An 11517-nucleotide genomic window follows, 5' to 3' on the forward strand; every position below is an offset into this window, starting at 1 on the left:
ATTGGCTTTCCTGAGGCTTCAGCTCTTGGCCAGAGAGAAGAACTCCACGGCCTGCAGTGGCCTTGGTGGGGCAGGGGCTGTCTGGAGCTGACTAGCACCATGGGCTGAGTGAGTGTGAGCTCACAGTTTTGCAGGAGAGGGCTGGGGAGAAAAGCATCTGAGTTGACCTCTTCACTGCATTAACTGTGGGTGTTGGTCTTGCTAAAAGAGCCAGCTCTCAGGCAGGGTCTGGTTGAGGATTGGCTTCCTCTTTAGACTCCCTAATGGGTCCCGTTGCTGCATGGAGCCAAGGGGGCTGGCAGAGGGGGGTGACTGGGGAAGGAGTGCTTCATTGCTAACTAAATAAGGCGAGAGGTTATGCCTGTCTTCAGACACCCACAGTTAAAGTAGCAGTGCCTCTCGCTTGTTGGGTTGAGTGGCCATGGCGCCCAGATGCTATGGTAACAGGTACATAAGAAAGAAACCCTTAGCCAGAAGCACTTGCTGTAAGAGGATAATGGGGGTTCATGTGCATTGCCCTGTAGTCCCTGACCTTCTCCCATACAATTGGACTTGTCACTGGAATGATACAACGGGGCACTGGCTTTTCTGCAAACTGCCTGTGGCCACATTCCCCTGCAGGGAAGGGAAATCCTAGGACACTACTGTTTGTACTCTCAACTCGCTGCTCTGAGGAGGGGTGGGCCCTCCCACCAGGGCTGGCTACTGGATATTCCCTGCCTCCAGCATTCTTCTCAAAAGGAGCTGAGTCACTGCTTTTGAATGGGACTGTTGGCCGTACAGGTGCTCCCGTTTACCTGACACAAGCTAGAGGCCCAGAGGCACTAGCCATCCCTAGAAAGCCAGACTGACAGGAGTGCTGCTTCCAAGATTTTGAGAGCGCTTTCTGAGTAGGGATGAAGGCCTTGCGCACTGAAATGGAAAACCCCTATTGAATTCCTCTTGTTCCAGCCCCGTGGGGCAGATGCAAGATGACTCCTATTCTCCAAAGCTTCAGCCACTACTCGAGCCCCAAGCAGTGGTGCTTCCAGCCCTTCCAGTGGGGAGACTGCTCCACATGCTAATTGGACATGACCCAGGCAGCTTCCCGTTTACCAAGAGGGTAAAGTCATGCCTCTTACAAACAAGCTCCCCCCTTTGCAGCCAGTATCGGCCTCCTGTTTCAGCCTTGCTTGGATCCCCAAACCCGGCATGGCAGTCTCCAACCAGAGAAATGGCTGTTGTCCAAACTTCTGGCCTTCCCTTTAGTGGGCTTGGGTCGAGGGCCGTATAGGAAGAATCTGCATTGAAACAAGGGAACCTCAGCTTCCCCCTTTGTGACATTTTCTGCTTCTCTCTCTTAGCCCTGGGGGTGCTTATGAGGGCCAATTGCTGCGATGCTGGGACTAGCACCATTTCAGCTCTCCAGCAGACTCCAAGCCACCAGGTGAAAGCCAGCTCCTGCTGGAGTGGGCCTGCTCTAACACTGCGGCTCTGTCTCCCTCAGGTAGTGAAGATGACCAGTAGCGACCAAGAGCGACCGCAGTTCCTGTTTGTGAAAGCGCTGGCCAGCCGGGGGCGCCTGGAAGCAGTAACACAACAGATGGGCTACCACCCGCAGTACCTGGACAGCTTCCTCAAGATGCAGCACTACCTGCTTCACATGGACGGCCCACTGCCATTTGCCTGCAGACACTACATCGCCATCATGGTACGTGCCAACCCTCACTTCTTGGAAAGCAGCTGAAGTAAAGGCCTCCCTCCTGGCCCTATGGCAACAACCTGCCAGGGCATAACAGTAGCCAGCCAGAGCACTCAGTCCTTAGCCTGGCTGGTGCCCAGTGTCTAGTGGCTGCCACGTCTCCATAGAAGGCACAGTGATGGAGGAGGCAAGGGTGAGCTCTCATCTCGGTCGCCATTATTCTGTGCTGCCAGAGTTTGGGATCACCTCTCCCTGCAGAAGGCCCCAGTTAGGTTCTGTGTCTTGCATCCCTCTGCAGGAGCTTTGATATCCTTTGTGGCTTGGCCCTAGGCAGGCTCCAAAGCTTCTCTTTGGGTGGGTGGCCTTGGACTTCATGCTCAGCTGGAGTCTTCAGACAGCTGCCTGTGCTGGTTATCTGGGTGGTGTCCCTGGCCCCATGGAGACTGCGCTGTCCTCTGGAGAAGCTGCTAGGGCTGTGCTTCATGCACTCAGGGTCTGAGTTGATCTTGCAGGCAGCTGCTCGGCACCAGTGCTGGTATCTGGTGAATCTGCACATGCTGCAATTCCTGCGAGTCGGGGGAGATCCCCAGTGGCTGCGGGGCCTGGACTTCATCCCTCCCAAACTCCGCAATCTTAATGAGATCAACAAGATCTTGGCTCATCGGCCTTGGCTCATCAGCAAGGAACACATCGAGGTAACTGCACGTGGGACGTGGATTTGAAGAGTCTGGATGTGGGCTGATGGGTGGAATGAGAAGGGAACATAGGGCTTAGAGCTCCCCGCTCCTTCCATCATGCACGGTCTCCTTGCAGATTCCTTCGAAAGGGGGCCTGGCATGAAGAGGGAGGAGACCTTGGGTGAGTCACTTGATGGATAGGGCAGCCAGTAACCCAGTCTACAGATGCAGGCATTATATTTGAGGGGAGGGATAGCTCAGTGGTTTGAGCACCGGCCTGCTAAACCAAGGGTTGTGAGTTCAATCCTTGAGGGGGCCATTTAGGGATCAGGGCAAAAATCTGTCTGGGGATTGGTCCTGCTTTGAGCAGGGGGTTGGACTAGATGACCTCCTGAAGTCCTTTCCAACCCTGATATTCTATGATAAAGATACATGAAGAGAAGGGAGTTACCTCACAAGTGGAGAACCAGTGTTGACAGGGCCAGTTTGATCAGGGTGGATGAGGAGGTGTCAGTTCCAGGAGAGGCTTGCATCTGTAACTTTCACTCCATGCATCTGAAGAAGTGGGTTTTTTACCCACGAAAGCTTATGCCCAAATAAATCTGTTAGTCTTTAAGGTGCCACCGGCCTCCTTGTTGTTTTTGTGGATACAGACTAACCCGGCTACCCCCTGATACTAATAACCCAGGCTGTTTTCTTGCTGTGCTATTAGTCTCTGTCTGACCTACCCCACAGAAGCTGCTGAAGATCAGTGAGCAGAGCTGGTCTCTGGCAGAGCTGGTCCACGCTGTTGTCCTCGTGGCACATTACCATGCTCTCGCCAGCTTTGTCTTTGGTTGTGGCTGTGAGCAGGAGTGGCTGGATGGCAGGAGCATACTGAAGTCAACATTGCCAGGAAACCAGTGTTTCTGTGAGTTCGCCAGTGGGAACAGCTGTAATCTGGAATTGCTGCGCATCAACCGCAAACGGGTGAGCCACCAAGGATTTAATTCTCCCAGTGGCCAGGGGGCCTGTCAAGGTATTTTTCTCCCAGTTTGAACTTTAGCGTCCAAAAGTGGGGACCTGCATGTACCCTTCTGAGCTTAATTCCTAGCTGAGATCTGATAGCGCTGCCACCAGCCAAAATATAGTGTTTGGCACACGTTCTGTTCCCCTAAAACCTTCCCTGGGGAACCAAGACCCAAACCCCTTGGGTCTTAAAACAAGGAGAAATAAACCATCCCCCCTCCTTTTCTGCTCCCTGGGCTACCCTGAGAGACTACACTGATCCAAACTCCTTGGATCTTAAAACAGAGAGGAATTAACCTTCCCCCCCTATCTTTTCCCCCCACCAATCCCCCTTGGGTCTTAAAGAAGGAAAAAAAAAATCAATCAGGTTCTTAAAAAAGAGAGCTTTTAATTAAAGAAAGAAAAAGTAAAAATTAGCTCGGTAAAATTAGGATGGAAAAATGTTTACAGGGTATTCAGATCATATAGACTAGAGGGACTTCCCCTCCTCCCCCCCGCCTGAAATTCAAGTTACAGCAAACAGAAGTAAAATCCTTCCAGCAAAATACACATTCACAAGTTAAGAAAAAAAACATAAGACTAATCTGCCTTTTCTAGCTAGTACTTACTATTTTGAACATGAGAGACTGTTTCAGAAAGATTGGAGAAAGACCTGGTTGCACGTCTGGCCCCTCTTAGCCCCAAGAGCGAACAACCAACAAAACAAACAGCACAAACAAAGACTTCCCTCCACCAAGATTTGAAAGTATCTTGTCCCCCCATTGGTCCTCTGGTCAGGTGTCAGCCAGGTTCACTGAGCTTCTTAACCCTTTACAGGTAAAAGAGACATTAACTCTTCACCATCTGTTTGTGACAGGGCCAATGGAACGAGGACTGCTGGCTGATTAACAGTTGTGTATTGTCTTCTTGCACAGTCTCTGGACTCCTGTGTGGAACTCGAATCACTCCGGGAACGTATCCAGAGGATCCACCTGGAGACTGAAGGCCGAGAGGAAACAAGGCCACCACCACAAGACAGAGAGGAAGGTAATCCAAAGGGGCAGGCTGGAGATCTGGCACCCCAGAGGTCTCTGCCGGGAGAATGGCAAGCCTCCAGTTTAGGCCTATCCCTGTAGAGGCTGCAGGTGCCACTCAGGATTCTCCTCTCTTTGTAAGACTAGAAAGATGTGCCACAAAGAATTACCTACAAGCTCCTTGAACTGTAGAGTATCTAGTGGGGGGCCACAGGAGTGTGGAATTGGGGGTTAGTGTCCTTAACACTGGTTAATCCACACCCTTCCAGATCATTGGAGAAGACTGATGTTTTCCAGGACTGTAGAGAGCAGGAAAAGCTGAGGAAATGACAAATGTGGCTATAGGGAACCTGAGAAATGATGCTGAAGAGACCTCTTTCTCCAAGGGAGGGAAGGGAAGTGCCATTGATTTGTCTATTTCAAAAGTGAAGAAAGCCCCAGGGAGTGTTGTAAGAATCAGTTTTGCCCTGGGAGAATGGTTTAGATGGGGTGTAACACTCATGAAATGTGTACCAGAGCGCTTAGCTGGGATTGACTCTTTGCTGGCTCTGCAAGCTCAGAGAGGGAGTAATGCTGTGGGGAGTTGGGATTTCATGCCCCAGGAGATCTCTCTGGAGGGAGACCATGCCCCTTGCTGCCGGATACTGCAGAGAAGCAACATAAACTTGTGGCAGATCTGTTCTAATCTCCCCTATGGGTGGCGGTGGGCTCTTTTTTTTCCTCAGATTTTGATGGGGAAATCGTCAGAGCCACAGATCTCTCCTGCTATGTGCAGGACCCTAACTTTGGATACCAGGACTTTGCCAGGCGAGATGAAGAGCAGACCCAGATATTTAGAGTCCAGGTGAGTGTTTTGCTCTCTCTTTTTATGGGGTGACCCTGGAAGGCAGGAGCAGAGTCTGGGCCCAGGATCTTTGTTCCATGTCAACAGTAGGGTGAGAGAGAGTGCCATGCGGCTGCTCTAGGCTCACATGCCTGAGATTAAAACAGCAGCATCCACAGGAGGCCGTGAGAGAGAGGGGGCTACACCAGCCATTGTCTGTGGTGCAGCATCACTCTGAAAAGTGACGGTCAAGATGCCCCATCTTACAAGAAGCAGGTTGTGGAGGGAGCTGAGTCAGAGCTACTGACCTTGGAGACAAATAAGTGTTCTGCTGTTGCAGTTCTGGCACAGCTCTGTGGGAGGGAGCCAGATTCTGTTCAGCAACAGCTTTGCTGCCAAAGTTCCGATAGCAGGATCAGGTGTTCTCTTGCACTTGGACAACCCCACTAGAGGCAGATGTCACTGAGGGCAGGGTCTGGCTGCTGGCAGAGCAGGAAAACCTCTTGCTGTTCTGATTCCAGCAAGAGCTTGTCCTGTCTGAGACACACTGGACACAATGCTGCTTTCAGCCTCAGTGGCTTTTCCACTGGCTCATTTCATGAGGTTGCTGAGTTTCCCCCTCTGGCACTGAAGGAATCTTGCTCTGTTTGGCAGGATTACTCCTGGGAAGACCATGGATTCTCGCTGGTAAACAGACTCTACTCTGATGTTGGCCACCTCCTGGATGAGAAGTTCCATACAGTTGACGGTCTCCAGAGCAATGCCATGGCCAAGCGGCAAGGCTGTGAATCTTCCGTCTTCAAACGAGGCATCTGGAACTATATCCACTGCATGTTCGGAATCAGGTATCCCAGCTCTACAGGGCAAGGGATCTCAGTGCAAGGCCTACATGGGGTTGTCACTGGAGAAAATCTAACTCTTAGCATATGTGTGATTTGTCCAGGCAAGGAGCTTGGCCTGAGAAATGGGGACATTACAGCTCTCTCTGTGCCCCAGCCTTGTAGACTGGTTAAGAGAATCCATGAGGAATTAAGCAGGGATAGGTTGACATGAGCCTTCAAACCTGGCTGAGTTTTTGGATGAGAAGGTTGCCCATGGTGCTCCCCCAGCCTCTTCTCGGGATGTCTTGTGGGAGTGGCTCAGGTATGGCTCACGTAGCAGCGGAATTGTTTTGCTGTGCCCTCCCACCTCTTACTGGCTGTAAGAGTGAGCAACGGGGGGGAGGAGAGGAGCAAGTGGGGAGAAGGAGTGACGTGGGGGTGGGGCCATGTTTTGGGCACCAGTGGCCCCCCCACTTTTAGGGAGCTTCCATTGCCCCTGAACCAAGGTGTGTGTCAGCTGCTGCCACTCCTGTATGTAAGCCTAGTGCCTCCAGATCAGTGAGCAGCAGGGGCCTGATACAAGTGGTCACTCCAGCTCCTCTGGCTGCTATCTTGCTCCTGGAGAAGGTTGTGGCAGGTGGGCACGTGGAAGCTGGTTCTCACATGTGCCCTGGAACTCTTCCCACAGGTACGATGACTATGATTACGCAGAAGTGAATCACTTTCTGGAGCGTATGCTCAAGGTTTACATTAAAACTGTGACTTGTTACCCAGAGAAGACTAACCCAGAAATGTTCAGCCGGTTCTGGAAGCAGTTCAAGCATGGTGAAAAGGTACAGGGGCTCAGAGGAGAACATGGCGCATCTAATATCTCCATGTAGTCTATTTGGCCAGTTTTTAGAGCCAACAGTGCTTCAAGGGAAGCTTGTGCAGCTGTTGGGTTAAGCCCAAAGGTGGGAGGGGACCTGATCCTGGCGCACAAAGTCCTTCCTTCCAACGAAAGAGGTGTCAGGGCGGATCCAGAGAACACGGGACTGGGTGCCCTGTGGGGATGGAACTGGGCATCAGGGAGTGAGGCGCTTGGAGGCCTCATCACTGAAGGAGCTGCAAGCAATCTTGAGGCACCAGTGCTCCGCTGCACTGTGGCCTGTGCTGAGCTGCGCAATGTTGAACAGCTGCAGTAACCCGGGAGAAGCAATGCCTCTGCATATGGTCCATGTCTACCCTGCAGGGCAGAACTGTCCTCAGCACCAGTCTTGTTTGCTAGGCGTGTGTGAGGAGTAGCTGTTCTCCCACTGGAGAGTCTCTATGGGAGGCTCTGGCAGACAGGGCCCGCCAACTGCCACATCCTCTGGAGCTGCTCCTGCAGAGATGACGACAGGCTGGGGGAGTCAGGGAACTTGTGGTCAAGTAAACCCCCCAGGAACAGTTGAATCCACACGGCTATGAAGTCCATACAGGGCTTGGTCTGGATCTACTTGAATGTCCCTCCCTCTCACAACTTCTCCATTGCAGGCAGCTCATAACCCTGCAGCATTAGCAGTTCTCTCACATTGCAAGTCCATCCTCTCCACACAGGCTGACGGACTCCCTGCCCAGGCCAGAAGGAATCCATTAGCATTTAAACACTGGGCATGAAGGGCTCAGTGCACTGGGAGTGTCCCCTCTAGACCTGCCTTGACAGTGGGGTCTGCAGATCACTGCGCTACACAAACTGCACCAAGCCTAAGCCCTTCTTTTGCTCCCTCAGGTCCACGTGAACCTTCTCATCCTGGAAGCCAGAATGCAAGCTGAGCTCCTGTATGCACTGCAAGCAATTACCCAGTATATGATCTCCTAGAGAGCAGGGATGGCTGGGTTATGGCAGGGCGGCGCAGGCATCCCTGCCTTTCCATGGACTCCATACTTGACCCATCGGGCTGGAACTGGCTGAGATGGGTTTCTCTAATGTACTTGACTGTTCTGTTTCTATGGGGCACGATGAGTGACCTTGTTATGTGCAATTACCAAGCTGTGAGGCAACTCCGTGCTGCTGTGATGTCAGTGTGAAGCTGGAGACTTGAATGTGTCCATGGCAGACTCCCAAAGACATGGCACAGGGAGGAAAGGACGGGCAGGGAGAGGGCATGTCTCTCTTTAAATAGATGGGCTCTAACCATCCACAGTGGAAGCCCCTTCGCCCAGGCGGCACAGGGAGCCTGTCCATGGGGGCAGCCCAGTGCTGGATCCTGTGTGCGTTCCAGCCCTAGGGCAGAGCTGCAAGCTTGCTTCCTTTCCAGCACTGCAGCAGCATCACACTGGGCATGGCTGGCTGTTCAGATGCAGCGGCTGTGGGGTGATGAAGCTTGCTGTGGAGCATCACAATCAGTAGGGTGGCTTGTGGGTGTGTTCTGAAACTCCTTTAGTCAGAGGAGCACAAGGGAGGAGCACTGGTTATGACCCAGGTTCTCAGAGATGAGCATATCCTCCCCCTCCCCAGCACAGTACTGGAGGGAAACCAGCCTCCTGCATACGCTCCTGGCCATGCCTGCCAACCTCCAGGCGGCACCATGCTGAGTATATGTCAAGCTGTGGCACTCCAGAGGAGGTGCGGTGATCAACATGCTGTATTCTCCCAGTGCCAGGAACAGGCTGTTTTCCTCCAGCTCCTGGAAGTGGCTGCTTGGAATGTTTCACTTCTGTGGAGCTGAGTTCTTGGACCTGCATCTCACCCTCGGGGGTCTCCTATTGAGCCCCCCTTTCTACAGAAAGTACAGGGGGGCCATTGTACCCAAACATGAGCTGGGTCCTAGCCAAGGCTGCACTAGCCTTGGGATGGGTCACTTGCTGCTCAGTATTGCCATGTGGGCCATATGCCTGTTCACTGACAGGCCAGGTCACCTGAAACTGCCTCAGTCACCTCCTGTTCTTGGGACAGCAGCCCCAGGACTGGAGCAGCTCCCGACTGACCAGCCTCCACCCACGCGCAGGCCTGCACCTCATTCTCTTTGCCATGGGCAGGATCCACATGCTGCAGTGCTCTTCGTGGCCCCGGGAGGGACTGAGGAGTAACAACCTGCCCTACCCCTGTTCCCACTCTGGCTGAAGGAGCGCATGCTGTGCTGCACCTGCAGCCGTGGCTCAGTGGCTGACCCAGCTTCAGAGGGAGATTCAGGTAAGGGCTGTGTACAGAGGCCCCTTATCCAAAGAGCTTTTTGGTGCATGAGGACACAGCTGGGACCTTCCTTGTAACTGGTCTGGAGGGTGAGTGAGGCACACTGCTTTGGTCAGCTTGGTTACTTGTGTGGAGAGAACCTTTGGAAGCTACAGAAGAAGCCTATTTTTGCTATAAATATAATTATGTTTGACACAATCTGCAGCTGGCTCATCTCTCTGCAGGGGAAAGGGAGTTTCGTGTGCCCCAGCTGGAGAGCCAACCCTTGTACAGGTGTGCTGTAGTCCACCTGCTCTGCCTGTGGAGCTGGTGGCAGGCAGGGCCGAGCTGCACTGCCATAGCCTGTGCAGGCTTTCTACAGCAGGTCGGGTCATCTGTGTGCTGCGGTGCCTGTGTTCCTGAAGTCTCCTGGCTTTGCCTGAGCCCGTGGAGATGCAGCGGTGCTGTATGGGCTCCCTGGCTGGTCAGACTGAGGGTAATCCTCTTTCCCCTCTGGTGCCCTTTGGCACCATGGCCATAGGAGCCGATGAACTGTCCCTCCTTGTAAAGGAGACTGCTAGCCCTGCTGCTTTGGCCAAGCTCCATCTCCTTTCTCCCGCAGCAGCACTTTTTCTCTTGCTGTTCAAAACAGCTCTGGCATCTTGCAGCACTCTGCTCAACAGCACCCAGGGAGCGTGACTGGACGGGAAAAGAGTTAACTGAACCTAAAGGACTTCACTGCAAGAAGGGAGCAATACTGCCACAGCTGTGGGGGTGGGGCAGGGAGGGCGTTGGGTAGGCTTAGCCTCCCCTCCCACCACAGGTTGTAGGACAGGAGTGAATTTAAGGCTTCACTCCGGCCAGGGCAGCCTGCCTTCAAAGAAGGTGGGTGGGCAAGTGAGTTGTTTTGATCCCTGGAACAGCACAAGCCTGGCAAACGTTTCAGCAGGAGGCTTTCTGGCCAAAGCCATGCAGGGGCTGATGACAATGTGGAAGCAGCCGCTTCTTTCCTATGCTGATTATCTACACTTTGGGCCAAACAAACTGTAAGATGTAAACCAAGTAGATCCTACTGGATTTTATCACTTCTGAATGGAACTGGGAGAGGGGGTTTGCTTTTTTTGGCAGTGTATTTGCTGAAAAAGGCAAGTTTTGGTCAACCTTAAAACTATTTGCAAATATGTCTAATTTGCCTAATAGTTTTGACTAAAGTGGAAAAACTCAGTGTTTCTGGAAATTTCAGCTCTCTGCACAGTAGCTGCCCAAAAGGCTAACAGTGTTAGGGCCTATTCGGAAAGTGATAGAAATACATGGTGCACCCACACCTTGAATAATCTGTCCAGGTCTGGTCTCCCCATCTCTGAAAAGGTACAGAGAAGGGCAACAAAGATGATCAAGGGTATGAAAAGACTTCCCTGTGAGGAGAGACTACAATGACTAGGTTAGTTCATCTTAAAAAAGAGATTAAGGGATGTGTGTAATACAGATGTGTAATACAAATGACTGGAGAAGTTTTATTTACCCTCTCCCACTATACAAAAACCAGGGGTCACCCAATTTAATAGGCAGCAGCCTTAATGCAACCATGAGGCAGTACGTACACTTAATCTGTGGAACCCATTGCCAAGGGATGTTGTGATGGCCAAAAGTATTAACTGGGATAAAAAAAAAAAAAGATAAATTCATGGAAGATAAATCCAGCAATGGCTATGAACCAATACAGTCAGAAATGTGATCCTAAACCTCTTGACTGCCAGGAGCTGGGAGGAGAAAACTGGTGGCTCATTCCTATTGCCCTCTTCAGTGTGCTCCCGCTGAAGGCCTGGTACTGGCTCCTGTCAGACAGAACCCCCGATGGACCATTGGTCTAACACAGCATTGCCATTCTCATTTGGTGTTTCAGTAACATCTACTTCAATTTGCCCTAAAACTTAAAATGCAGGCATTTCTCAGAGAAACAATGCTGGAGCTCTTATCACTTTTAACTCGGAGGTGGGGGTTCATGCTGGCAATTCATAATAGTCATTAGGCAGAGGAGTGCGTGATGTAGCCTAGAGGGTAGGGCACTCATCTAGGAGCTGGGAGATTCAAGTTCAAAGTAGCATTACACTGTTTCATCAGGCTAGACTGAGAAACAGCCCAGGGGGGTGGTGCTAAGCCATTCCCACAATGTGGAAGTCCCAAGTTCAAATGCCTTGTGTACATTAGCCAGAAGGTAAAATTGACCCTGGGACTTCTGCAGCCTAGGACCGTAGAAGAACCTTGGTTGTAAGAGAGGTCCTCTTCTCTCCCTCCTGCCTCATATCATGGTTTTGTGAATCTAGTCCTTTGCTGATAATACATGAAATCAACATGAAAAGT

The 11517-nt window shown here is 51.8% G+C and overlaps 1 protein-coding gene across 14 annotated transcripts in view; it reads left to right on the top strand.

The window, feature by feature from the left end:
- Positions 1 to 10656, top strand: part of LOC127056732 (sestrin-3-like) — a 28591-nt gene extending 17935 nt beyond the window's left edge. For all 14 annotated transcript variants that reach the window (XM_050964975.1, XM_050964962.1, XM_050964964.1 and 11 more), the window contains exons 2-9: positions 1487 to 1690; positions 2194 to 2376; positions 3094 to 3327; positions 4281 to 4392; positions 5105 to 5223; positions 5857 to 6047; positions 6712 to 6856; positions 7774 to 10656. In XM_050964975.1, the coding sequence (XP_050820932.1) occupies positions 1496 to 1690; positions 2194 to 2376; positions 3094 to 3327; positions 4281 to 4392; positions 5105 to 5223; positions 5857 to 6047; positions 6712 to 6856; positions 7774 to 7863 (1269 nt within the window). In that variant the 5' untranslated portion in view covers positions 1487 to 1495 and the 3' untranslated portion in view covers positions 7864 to 10656. The remainder of the gene's footprint in view (positions 1 to 1486; positions 1691 to 2193; positions 2377 to 3093; positions 3328 to 4280; positions 4393 to 5104; positions 5224 to 5856; positions 6048 to 6711; positions 6857 to 7773) is intronic.
- Positions 10657 to 11517: the final 861 nt, after the last annotated feature.

This window comes from Gopherus flavomarginatus, chromosome 8 (genome assembly GCF_025201925.1).
Source record: "Gopherus flavomarginatus isolate rGopFla2 chromosome 8, rGopFla2.mat.asm, whole genome shotgun sequence".
Lineage (NCBI taxonomy): Eukaryota > Metazoa > Chordata > Testudines > Testudinidae > Gopherus > Gopherus flavomarginatus.